Genomic DNA, 13,613 nt, shown 5'->3' with positions numbered 1-13,613 from the left:
AATGCTGCTTGTGACAAAAATTGCAGATGTTATATTGTATTGCTAACAAATAAATGAGTTATGACCTAAAATGTATCAAATGACCTAAATTATATCAAATATCAGCGACTGGACGTGAGAACTCCACAAAATGTTATTTACTTGCTTGCTTCTGGGGTGTGTAACTATATGTCGTGTATGATTTGTTGGTAGAGAGGAAGAACATCTCATGAAGATATGATCAGTGTTGAAAATTTTGTTAAATGTGGACCAAGTACTGGCAATAATGGGTAGAAAATTCAGTAATTGTTTGTTGAAGAGCATAGCATGAGTTGAGGAATTACAGAGAAGGATCTTCTTTTGTTACCTTCATTCTTTTTTCTTTTGTGAATTTGATTTCCTTTCTGTGCCCTACTGGCAGCTCTCTGACAGTCCAAATTATTTACTCAAGTGGTTTCCTAAGGTCACAGACCTTGTGTTTTGTGACAAAAAAAAAGGAATCAAAACTACTTTAAAACCACTGTAGTTCTTGTTTCACTCCTTTGTTGTTAACTTCTTGTATTAATACTTGGCTTACTGCATTCCATCTCTATTGTAAGAGCTTCTGTATCGTAGACGCTAGTTCTGAGGTCCAGTGATAGTGTCCATGAATAAAAAGTCATTTTAATATGGGATACTATTCTTCCTATCTATAATCTTTTTGTTTTCTTTTTAAGCTATCAGCTTTGCCATCTAGTATCTGTAAACATTTCAATGAACATCTGAATGTCACAAACTCTGCTCCCATGTTTTCCCATGTTTTCCCGCGTTCTCTTTTATACCAGATATTCTTGGCTCTTGCAACTTTTCATTTGTTACGTGATCTGCGTGTGGTGATTTCTGAATACTTTGTACATCTATAACCCAGAGGCTTAAAAATTATTAGTATTAATAACAATAGTAATTTTTTGTTTTAAAACTTTTGTCACATTGTCAAATCGTACAATAATTATTAGATTTTATGGATTGTGATTAATAAAAAATATTAAAATTCCTGTTGCTAACATAATTTTTGCACTCCGGTAAGAGCTTTACACTAGGAATGGTGAGAGGGAGAGAATGCTCAACAATCAAGTGGTGATGGGGTAGGCAAGCAAAGAGAATGGGGTGATGTGAACTAAAGGCACACAACATTAACTGAAGTAGAATTGTTCCAAGAGTAGGTGTGGAAATAAGGAGGTACCTGTGGGACAGCATTATGGAATAGAAAGCTCTCATATGCTTTCTGGGAAATCAGTATATTTGGGTGCCTCTCAGCAATGCCCTGCACTAATACGTGCAGGATGGGGAAGAAAAAGGAGGAATTAGAAGTGTGTGTGCAGCTCCAGGGCTGTCATGGGGTCACAGCAGCGTAATAGGAGAGCTCAGGTGACTGGAACACTGTGATGGATGGATACAGGCTCTTAAGGACAGTGCAGGAAGGTGAGGCGGGGAGTTGCCCCATATGTGAGAAAGTAGTTGGAATTCATGGTTGTCTGCTAGGGAAAGGTGGTGAGCCAGCTGAGAGCTCGTGGGTCGGAATTCTATATGTACATTTCAGACCTGTGAATTCAAAGTCGGAATGATATGCTTTCTGCTGAGATGTCAACACCAGCAAAATGAAGTGGTGTTTGTCCAGAAGATGGAAGTGACTAAGCATCTGTGCCTATCTATTACAGATTAGATAGATGTGTTGAATATTTATATTCTTTATGTATACTTTAAGTATATATTCTGTTAAGTTTCAGGAACTGTTTTTTATAAATTTTATGTAGTGGTCATAGCAATAAATTTTGAAATACCTTAGTTATATAGTGAATTTGTGTTGCCAAATGTACTGAAATTACTGACTCTGATTTATGTTTTGCCTTTAATTCACCTTTAGGTTCAGCAATTTAAGCAAGACCCCAAACCATCTGAATGTCTTCATTCTGTTTTCAGTGCACACACTGGAGATGAGGTCTTCTCCCATGAGGAGTATGGCCACCTTCAGGTAAAATATGCATGTGCATGTAAGTGAAAGTTTGGATGGTTTTAAATAACGTTACTGTTGACTCCATTCTTTCATGATGCAGCTGTCTCTGTTTAGATTTGTGTTAAATGTCTTGTACTTGGTAAAATTGAAAATCCTTCTGCATCTTTTGGTGAAAAAGACTGCTTTGAAATATAACTCAGTGGTATGTTTTGGTCAGAAGGTACTGAAATAGCTGTGGGATTTGTGAAGGTAGATTGTTGGTTATGAAGTTGCTATTTTTGAGAGCAGCAGATGACTGTCAATAGAGAATCCTGCCACAAAAATGTTGAAATAGTAAAGCAAAAGATTTAGTGTAATCTTCCATTGAATATTACATTTTTTTGTTAACATTCACTGCTTTATTTTCGATAAGTCTGAGCAATTTTCATTCATAGTAAAGATTTAATGTACAGTCAACAGCTTTGTCTAGTTACAAATTGTTGTTCACTATTTTGTGTAGTGGTTCCTAGTCAGATTCACTGCATAATTGATTGTCTTATTGTCTCTTTCAATTTCCAAAGTGTTGATTTGCTCTTTTTTTCTCCTTCTCTTTACCTTCAGACCCTTTTTCGCATTCATGACCTTGTTCTTTTGCATTCCATAACTCTGCATACTCTTTTTAGTTCAGAAATTGCTAGTGAAATTATTCAGAAGTGACAGTAAGTTGATAATAATTTGATTTTATAGTGACAACATCATTAAATAGTTTGTACAGTAAATGTACTGAGAAAAACAATTTGTGGGGTTATCCTACGTTAGCATTTTGAACTTTTATGTGAAGCTTCCTCAAAATACACATTTTCTGTCTGCAGGAGGAGACAATAATTTTGGGACCTGGAGAGTACTGAATAATAGTTCAAAGTCTCTTGTGTTTTGTGGCAGCTCAACCATTCCCATAAACATGAATGCACATTCCCTTCTGTCATCAGCAAATCTCAAAAAATAGAGGGATTTCAGCTCTGTGGACGCAACAGAAAAGAGAGTAACTGAGGCGGTTCAGTTGCGAAGAATGACATATATTACACAGTTGGTCTGCTGTTATTGCTGTACTTGGTGCTTTTCAAATTGTATGAAGAAACTGGAGTCAGTGGTCTTTAAATCTTTCAGAATTTTTAGAATTTTAGAATTACAATTTACTCTTAATCTGCTGTGTTTCAAATGAGAATCCAATTCTTTTTTCTAGATGTTTTCTATGGATTTCATATGCTGAGATTGTGGTTTTATAGCTCATTGATGCAACTTAGTGTGATAAACTTACTTTTCCTATTGGACAAATTCTCAATTATACTAGAATTCTGTGTAACCAAGGCAGTTTTCTTTGATTGATTAATAAATTGACATTATGGTGCTCATCTGTACAGCTGCTAAAGGTAATTACTGTTAATAATAAACACTATATACAGCTACAAAAGATAACGGTTTTCACAAATATAACCGTATTTGAATGTTGTAATTATACTTCGGTCAATTCATAATGCTAAAATTCCAGTTATGGATAAAGTTACTTGCTTTTTAGGTTATCATAGAATCATGGAATGGTTAGGGTTGAACCAGATATAGACTCATAGGATCATAGAATATTTAGGGTTGGAAAGGACCTTAAGATCATCTAGTTCCAACCCCCCTGCCATGGGCAGGGACGCCTCGCACTAAACCATGTCACCCAAGGCTCTGTCCAGCCTGGCCTTGAACACTGCCAGGGATGGAGCAGTCACAACTTCCTTGGGCAACCCATTCCAGTGCCTCACCACCCTCACTGTAAAGAACTTCTTCCTTATATCTAATCTAAACTTCCCCTGTTTAAGTTTGAAGCCATTACCCTTTGTCCTACCACTACAGTCCCTAAGGAAGAGTCCCTCCCCAGCATCCTTATAGGCCCCCTTCAGATACTAGAAGGCTGCTATGAGGTCTCCATGCAGCCTTCTCTTTCTCCAGGCTGAACAGCCCCAACTTTCTGAGCCTGTCTTCATATGCTGTGTACTATTGAATATGCTACTTGCTGCCTTGGTGCTCTACTTGCTAATAAATTGTGAAACAGCTTGTGACTGAAGTGATTGCCTGTGGGTCAAAGCAGCATGCCTAAGCACAAACATTTTAGTATCATAGTTTCAAATAATTTAAAAAATGATACTGCAGCAGCAGTTTTAGAGGACAGTGCTTGTTTGTGGGATTTCTTCCTATCAATTGTTTCCACATCATTACATCTATGGTATTGGTAGACTGGCATAATATTTTTGACGAAGCAAAACTGTGTTATAGTGGGACCATTTCTGTTCGTGATACCCACATTTATCTTGTTTATGTGACTCCAATAAACATACAGTTAATTATAGTTTCTTTTCTGTCTTTAATTACTTCAGATAAATGCTGTGTCATTATTTCTCCTCTATTTGGTTGAGATGATCTCTTCGGGGCTACAGGTTATCTACAACACAGATGAGGTATGAGTAGATTTCCGATGCTAAAACACATGCTCTAATAAATTGTTTGGGGTTTTTTTTTCTTGATTTTATCTGTAATATAATTGTTCTGGATATACACTGCAGATATACACTCTCCCCTTTTTCATGGAACTCAGAAAAGATGAATGGAACGAATAGATAGTGAAATAAATTAATAGCTTATAAAGTGTTAGGTATGGAAAGAGTGAATGTGACATTGAAAACTTGTATAGTTACCTGCTATTTCTGCAAGGTACAAGGTGAAAATTTGAAAGATCTGTTGGGATGATTAACTTCTAGTTATGTTTTTTTCATATTTCTTCTTATTTCAAACTGTTAGTCAGTGCATTCTGTCCAGTGGAATTTCAATATAATAAATAATAGGGTTAATTTTCTAGAAAGCTGAAGCACTTTCTTAAAATACATGTGAACCTATGGGTGTGAAGAAGTTTTGTTGTATCTTTAATTGAAAATAAAACAGTTTTATATCATGGTAAGAGATGTTTGTAAGATTGTTAACTGTTCTGTAAATAAGATAGTAATAGTAATAGCATGGCCTTGGCTCGAGGACAGGTCATGTCAGGGCAGTCTGCTGTCCTGCTCTGAAATGAGGTTTTGTTTTGAGACAGGAATAGAAAATGCAGGATTTTTGTTGTTTCCCCTTCCTTTCCCTTTTCCTCCCCTCCCCTCCCCTCCTCCTCTCTCCCTACAGTTTTCTTAATCTGAAGTTGTTTGAGTTTACTCTGGTCTGTTTAATAGTCACTGCTGTATTGCCTTAAAAAGCTTAAATGCCCTTAAAGTGCTAACATTTGAAAAGTGAGATTTTTCCAGTAGTAGTGTATTTGCATTATATTTTCTAAAATATACTTTTTTGTTAATGTTTTTTCTTTAGATAATGTCTTGTGTTCAGCTGTAACAGTTATTTTTCTCCTTCTTAGTAGCTGGTGCAGTGTTGTGCTTTTGACTTTAGTCTGAGAACAGGGCTGATAACACACCAATGTTTTCAGTAGTTGCTGAGTAATGTTTACCATCGTCAAGGACTTTTCAGTCTCATGCTCTGCTAGTGAGGAGGGGCACAAGAAGCTGGGAGGAAGCATAGACAGGACACCTGACCCAAAGTAGCCAAAGCGGTATTCCATACCACAGCACATCATGCCTAATATATAAACTGGGGGTAATTACCCAGAAGGCCCAGATGGCTGTTGTGGTCGGACTGGGTATCGGTTGGCAGGTGGTGAGCAATTGTATTGGACATCACTTGTGTTTACTGGTTTCTTTTCCCGTTTTAGTCTTACATTCTCTCCCCTTGTTATTTCCCTTATCATTATTAGTGGTAGTAGTAGTGGTTTTGTATTATATCTTAGTTACTGGATTGTTCTTATCTCAACCCATGGGATTTGCATTCTTCTGATTCTCCTCCCCATCCCTCCGGGAGCTGAGGGGAAGAATGGAGGAATTGAGCGAGCGGCTGCGTGGTTCTGAGTTACTGGCTGGGCTTAAACCATGACAGATAAGGAGAAAACTAAGTGATGCAACTTACCTCCTTTCTCGCTTAGTTAGATCATATGATAGGTCTATATTATTTTCTTTGAATTGCCTTTGTGTCTGTGAGGAGGCAAATGTATATGATGATGTATTTACTTAGCTTGACTTTTAATTTATATTATCCTCCAGATGTTTGCATGTAATAACAGAATCTGCAGAAAAAGTGCATGTGCACAGACTCTCCAGTCAGTGGATATTCTCTACTTCAATGTCAGGATGTAGTTTTCCTTGCAACTTCACCCTAGAAATCTGTGGACTATGAAGGTTTATACTAAGATTATCTTACGCCAGACCTATACATTCTGATAGTCTTCATATAGCTTCAACAATTCCATATATTCTCAGATCTTATTAGCACCACATAGTTATGGTATTTCCAAGTTTTCCTGTGTGTCTAGATAATATGCAGGATTGTGGCATTGGCAGCCCCTTGGGTGTGCCAATCTGCTACCCAAATGTCAAGTTGGATGTATTTAGCATCTTTCCTTTTGTAGAGAGTGTTTTGAACCAGGGCTAGAAAAGTGGAAGGTACTGGCAGATGGTCGATATTTGGCAGGCTGTCTGCATGGATATGTTTGTACACAGGACTCTTGGCTTCGAATGACGCAATCATTGTATACTAGGCTCCTTGATGTCAGGCACGGCAGCTGTGAGTGAGTTAGCATCTCGTTGCATGCGTTTGCAGTTGGGAATTGAATTTAATCTCATCTTTGCAGCCATAACAAAGAGAATAGTATTTGATTGTGCAAATGAATGAATTTGAGAGCAGTTAGCTACACATAAAACAGAGTGACACTAGTATTTGCAGTCATTCATGTTGCCTGTGTATTCTTTGTTACACCTTGCTCTCCACATGCTTGATTTCTGGATAAATTAGCTTAACACACACAATCCATAATTTCTGTAAGTGCTTTAACATTGACTTGGTTATAGTATTTACATGCCAATGATACGAATAGTTGCTTTCTGAGGATTTTGGTTTGCAACCAGTTATCTGCCGCCTTTTTTCTTTTTTCTGTAAATCTGCTGTTTGGAAACCCTTAGTTGGTCTAATAAAATATCTGTAATTTGCCATTTTTTTTCTTGTGTTCTGAACATCATCACTGGTAGAAGGTCATTGGTAAGATTATATATTTCTATGTAGTGCTCTTTGCTTCTTCATTTAGCTGAGGCATCTGAATTTCAGTTATTGATAGATACAGGAGAAGCCCCACTCTTAATCGCTGTATATTCTAGCTTCATTCAGCAAGAGTTCATTTTAATGCAACCTAATGCTAAATTACAGGGATTAATATTAGTGGGCATCTCTAAAGAGTGGGGCTTTTTCCTTGAAAATGCTAGCTGTGAAAAGATTTAGTGTGCACAATATTGCACATGAGCACTGCACAGTGAAATCTTAGCAGAGACATATAATACATCGGCAAGTAAGTACAGAATTACATATATCACTGGTGGATTGCTATTAGCATAAGGAGTGTATCTGAAATAGTAACTTTTTAAGATTTACAGAAAAATTGAGAGAAAAGGACAAAACAGGTGTACAGGTAGATTAAAATGAAAACAAATAACTTTCAGTAGAAGATTTGATTTTTATCTCATAGCTCATTAAAAAAAATAAACATCACTTGACTGTACTAAAGTCGTTTGTCCTTTGTAGATCATAGAATCATAAAATGGTTTGGGTTGGAAAGGACCTTAAGATCATTCAGTTCCAACCCCCTGCCATGGGCAGGGACGCCTTACACTAGACAGCGTCACTCAAAGCCCTGTCCAACCTGGCTTTGAACGCTGCTAGCGATGGAGAATTTACCACTTCTTTGGGCAACCTTTGCCAGTGCCTCACCAGCCTTACAGTAAAAAACTTCTTCATTATATCTGACCCGAACTTCTCCTGTTTAAGTTTAAACCCATTACCCCTTGTCCTATCACTACAGTCCCTGATGAAGAGTCCTTCTCCAGCATTTGTCTAGGCCCTCTTCAGATATTTGGAGGTTGCTATGAGTCTCCATGCAGCTTCTCTTCTCCAGGCTGAACAGCCCCAACTTTCTTAGCCTGTCTTCGTACGGGAGGTGCTCTAAGCCCCCTTGTCATTCTCATGGCCCTCCTCTGGATGATCTCCAACAGTTCCATGTTCTTCTTATGTTGAGGGTACCAGAACTGCACACAGTACTCCAAGTGGAGTCTCACGAGAGCAATGTGGCTATGTTTATAGCCACTGCAATATTCTCTATTCCCACAGGATTGTGGATGAACCAGTGTAAATCTTGTGTTTGTGGTTAAATTTCCTGCAAGTTCTGTGTAAAAACTTATCATCAATTTAACTTTTCTACAATCAAGCAACTCCAAATGTCTCTTGCAACAGTGTAAATGAGTAATAAGTATCTGCTTAAATAAGTCCCCAGCTGTATATAAGTACACCTTAAATTCTTTAAAATATTCTTAAATATTTTAAGATTCAGTTGAAACATGTTGATCCAAGATATTTTACTTATAATAAATTGATGCAGAATTTTGTTTATAAAGGAGTGTGTTTGAATTTGCGTAAGTATGTATTATCTTGAGCTTATATAATAAAAGTTTGGCATATCAGTTCTCTTAAAATGAATTAAGAAACAACACCAAGATTTCTGTGTCCTACTCTTGCAGGATTTAATTTTTTTGCCCTCTGGTGTTTTTTAGGACTGATATTTTTTAATAAATCAAAATGCCATCTTCTTGGAGCTGTTCAAATATATGTCTTGAATATGAAATAAGTTTTATCCCAGACTTAGTAGGAACTTTTGCATAAATCACAACATCACCTGATTTGGGACAGCTCTTAGTATTCAGTGATTAAAACTTGATTTAAAGGAATATCTGAAAGGGGGAACATCATTCTTCAGGGGGGGAAAGATGAAAGGCACATTATAATGCCTGAGGAAGAACAACTTTGTCTTTGGGCGGGGGGGGACCAAAACCAAACAAAACCCCCGAACAGAGGAAATTGTGTTTTCATTTTCCTTCAGTCACTTTTGCTTGCTTGCTTTCTTTTCTATAGGTTTCCTTCATTCAGAATCTTGTCTTTTGCGTGGAAAGAGCTTATCGTGTGCCAGATTTTGGTGTCTGGGAAAGAGGAAGTAAATACAACAATGGCAGTCCAGAGCTGCATTCAAGGTATGTGAGCAAATGCAGTTCTTTCAGTCAAAGCAAGTAAATGTGATTTGAACAAAAAGAATTCATGGAGTGGGTTAAAAATAATAACAGATTAAAATACTGCTTGAGATAAATTAAGGTTCTCTAGAGACTAAGAGATGTATTTTGGGAAACTGTGAAGCATAATTTCATCATCCTATGCATGCTGAAATTACTACATAGATGCTTAGCTATTTGAATATTCAAATTCCAATAATTATGTGCAGCTGCATGCATATTATTGTGAAAATTGTATTCAGAACAGTTCAGAGTCTTGAGGCATGTGCAGTAGATTGTATGCACAAAAATGTTAAGGAATATCTTGGTTTAAGGTGTTGAACGATGAATCTAAATTTTCTCATGTCCACCATGCTGGGAGGAATATGCTGGACACTGGAGGATAGCCTAGTCCACAAGTTCTACTCCAGGTTCTTCAGATGCTACAAGTAGCTGGGTATTCCGAGTCCTGTCCTGTGAGACATTTAGGAATGCTCTTAACATTTTAATATTAGAGTGGTCCAGTCACTTCAGTGGAATTGCTCACATGTTGTCTATCTTGAAGGATCAAATCTGTAATCTGACAACTTATTACTATTGTTTTCTTCACTCTGACTTCTGAGTTTTCATTATTCATAAAATGGCTATAGATCGGATATTTTAGGGTTTTTAAAATATTATTATAAATTATTTAAAATATTATTATAATATCACTAGCTTGCAAATAGTACACGTTTTTCTTCCAGTCTTTGATGCTGTCAGCTGAATCGGTGTTCTCATTTCAGAAGGAAATACTTTTTCCTAGTACATACACAGGCATGCATTTTAACCTGCAGATACAATTACATGTCATTGCAGCAAAACAATTTATTTAGGTATGTTTTTTTCAGGGCTTTTTTTAGTATCAGTGTTAGAAATGAAAACTTTCAAGTTGTTATTATATAATCAGCTTTATTAGTCTGTTAGAGGTTATTTTCCTCCTATGTCTGTAAAACAGTCAAATGCCAGACTACATGAATGTTCACTTAGAGAATCGTGTATTTCCTCCTGCATCTCACCTTGTACAGATTTGCAAAAGGAACACTGAAGTTAACATAATCATAAAATGCTTTGGGTTGGAAAGGACCTTAAGATCATCCAGTACCAACTCACTGCCATGGGCAGGGATGCCTTACACTAGACCATGTCACCCAAAGCCTTGTCCAGCCTGGCCTTGAACACTGCCAGCGATTGAGCATTTAACCACTTCGTTGGGCAACCTTTGCCAGTGCCTCACCACCCTCATAATAAAAAGCTTCCTCCTTATATCTAACCCGAACTTCCCTTGTTTAAGTTTAAACCCATTACCCCTTGTCCTGTCACTACAGTCATCTCCAGGGACTACAGTCTCTGATGAAGAGCCCTTCTCCTTGTAGGCCCCCTTCAGGTATGGGAAGGTTCCTATGAGGTCTCCAGCTTCTTTTCAGGCTGAAAAGCTCCAATTTTTTCAGCCTGTCTTCATACAGGAGGTGCTCTAAGCCCCCTTATCATCCTCATGGCTCTCCTCTGGAAAATCTCCAAGAGTTCCATGTCTTTCTTATGTTGGGGACACCAGAACTGCACACAGTACTCCAAGTGGGGTCTCATGAGAGCAGAGCAGAGGGGCAGGATCACCTCCTTCAACCATGCTTCTTTTGATGCAGCCCAGCACCAAAAGATGGTGGTTCCTGGGCTGGTTCCTGGGCTGCGAGTGCACAATGAAGCCAGCTCATGTTCAGTTTCTCGTGGACCAACACCCCCAAGTCCTTCTCCTCCGTGCTGCTCTGGATCACTTCTCTGCCCAACCTGTAGCTGTGCCTGAGATTTCCCCGACCTAGGTGTAGGACCTTGCGCTTTGCTTTATTTAACTTCATGAGGCTGGCATTGGCCCACCTCTCAAGCGTGTCAAGGTCCCTCTGGATCCCTTCCCTTACCTCCAGCATATCGACCGCACTGCATAACTTGGTGTCTTTGGCAAACGTGCTGAGGATACATCAGTCCCATCAGTCCCACTGTCGATGTCGCTGACAAAGCTGTTGAACAGGATCGATCCCAACACTGACCTCTGAGGGATACCACTCATCACTGGTCTCCAACTGGACATTGAGCTGTTCACTGCAACTCTCTGTGTGCAGCCTGGTGTTTCCTGTTGTTTGCAGCATTCTGGTTGTTCAGTATGTGAATTTCCTCCAGGGAAAACTGAACATTTTTTAAGCAGGTGGAAATGGACATAGTCTTGTCTTAATCTAAACTGACATTTACAGGTTCGGTTTTCTAAGGGTGAAGTGTTATGAGGTGGACTGAGACAATATAACAGATCATTGATCTGGCACAAAAGAAAGTACGGAGCTTGGTCCTACGAGGTAGACTTTGGTTATCAAAAACAGGTGTTGCACCTATTTATTTTTCATTGTGTGCTAGTTGATACTCAGCTTCACTGTAGGAAGCCAGCAGACAATTTCTGTTGTTCTCATAAATCAGAAAGAATCAAAGAGGAACATAGAATCATAGAATCAACTAGGTTGGAAAAGACCTTTAAGATCATCAAGTCCAACCATTACCCCAGGACTGCCAAGACCACCACTAAACATATCACTGAGTGCCTCATCCTCACAGTTTTTCAACACTTCCAGGAACAGTGATTCCATCACTTCCCTGGGCAGGCTGTTCCAGTACCTGACCACCCTTTCAGTGAAGAAATTGTTCCTAATACTAAGTCTAAACTTCCCGTGGCACAGCTTGAAGTTGTTTCCTCTTGTCCTAGCACTTCCTGGGAGAAGAGACCAACCCCCACCTCCCTACAACCTCATTTCAGGTAGATGTAGAGGGTGATTAGGTCCCCCCTGAGCCTTCTCTTCTCCAGACTAAACAGCCCCATTTCTCACAGCCATTCCTGGTAAGACTTGCTCTCCAGACCCTTCACCAGCTCTGTTGCTGTTCTCTGGACCCGCTCCAGCACCTCAATGTCTTTCTTGTAGTGAGGGGCCCAGAACTGAACACACTACTCGAGGTGAAGCCTCAGCAGTGCCCAGTACAGAGGGATGATCACTTCCCTGGCCCTGCTGGCTGTGCTGTTTCTGACGCAGGCCAGGATGCTGTTGGTCGCCTTGGCTGCCTGGGCACGCTGCAGGCTTATGTTCAACTCCGTCAGTCAGCACCCCCAGGTCCTTTTCCATGAGCAGCTTTCCAGCCACTCTTCCCAAGCCTGTAGTGTTGCATGGTGGTGTTGTGACCCAAATGCAGGACCCAGCACTTTGCCTTATTGAACCTCATGCCGTTGGCCACTTCCAATCAATCCAGCCTGTCCAGATCCCTCTGCAGAGCTTTCCTATTCTTCAGCAAATCAACACAACCCAGCCAACTTGGTGTCATCCACAAATTTACTGAGGGTGCACTCAATCCCCTCATCCAGATCATCAGTGAAGATATTGAACAACACTGGCCCTAAAACTGAGGCCTGAGGGACACCACTAGTGTCCGGTCACCAACTAGATGTGATGCCATTTACCACCACTGTTTGGGCTCAGCCATCCCACCACTTTCCAACCCAGTGAGGAATCCTCCTATTCACGCCAGGAGCAGCCAGTTTTTTCCAGTAGAACACTGTAGGAGACAGTGTCAAATGCTTTACTTAAATCCAAATAGACAATGTCTACAGCCTTTCCATCATCAACCAGGTGGAGGGAGAGATCAGGTTGGTCAAGCAGGACCTGCCCTTCATGAACCCATGCTGGCTGGGCCTCATCCCTCTGTTTTCCCGCACGTGCTTTATGATCTCACTTAGGATCAACTGCTCCATGACCTTCCCTGGCACTGAGGTCAGGCTGACAGGCCTATAATTCCCAGGGTCTTCCTTCCTGCCCTTTTTGTAGAGAGGCATCACATTGGCCAACCTCCAGTCCCCTAGGATCTGCCCATGAGACCAGGACTGCTGATACATGATGGAGAGCGGCTTAGCAAACTTCTCTGCCAGCTCCTTCAGCACTCTTAGCTGTAACCCATCCAGCCCCATAGACTTACATACATCTAAGTAGAGCAGGAGGTCTCTAAGCATTTCTACCTGAACTGTGGGGACTTCAATCAGCTCCCTATCTCTGCCATCCAGCTCAGGGGACTGAGTACCCTGAGGATGGCTGGTGTGACTATTAAAGACTGAGGCAAAAGCAGCAGTAAGTACCTAAGCCTTTTCCTTATCCTCCATTGCTAGGTTTCCTCTAGTATCCAGTAGAGGATCAAGGTTCTTGTTGGCCCTCCTTTTATTGCTAATATATTTGAAAAAGTACTTTTAATTATCTTTCATGGCAGTGGCCAGATTTAGTTCCATCTGTTCCTTTGCCTTTTTAACTTTCTCTCTATATAATGTAGCAATATCCTTATACTTTTCATGGGGTGATGTCCTGGGTTCAGCTATAGCAGTCATTTTTCTCCTT

The 13,613-nt window shown here is 39.8% G+C and overlaps 1 protein-coding gene across 5 annotated transcripts in view; it reads left to right on the top strand.

Annotated features, from left to right (window-relative positions):
• PHKB (phosphorylase kinase regulatory subunit beta) overlaps positions 1 to 13,613 on the top strand; it is a 105,943-nt gene that overhangs the window by 13,914 nt on the left and 78,416 nt on the right. For 4 of the 5 annotated variants that reach the window (XM_030470683.1, XM_030470684.1, XM_030470686.1 and 1 more), the window contains 3 exons: positions 1,883 to 1,990; positions 4,372 to 4,452; positions 9,035 to 9,150. In XM_030470683.1, the coding sequence (XP_030326543.1) occupies positions 1,883 to 1,990; positions 4,372 to 4,452; positions 9,035 to 9,150 (305 nt within the window). The remainder of the gene's footprint in view (positions 1 to 1,882; positions 1,991 to 4,371; positions 4,453 to 9,034; positions 9,151 to 13,613) is intronic. The other variant, XM_030470688.1, reaches the window with a different exon arrangement.

This window comes from Strigops habroptila, chromosome Z (assembly GCF_004027225.2).
Source record: "Strigops habroptila isolate Jane chromosome Z, bStrHab1.2.pri, whole genome shotgun sequence".
Lineage (NCBI taxonomy): Eukaryota > Metazoa > Chordata > Aves > Psittaciformes > Psittacidae > Strigops > Strigops habroptila.
This window is presented reverse-complemented; position numbering and strand designations above follow the sequence as displayed.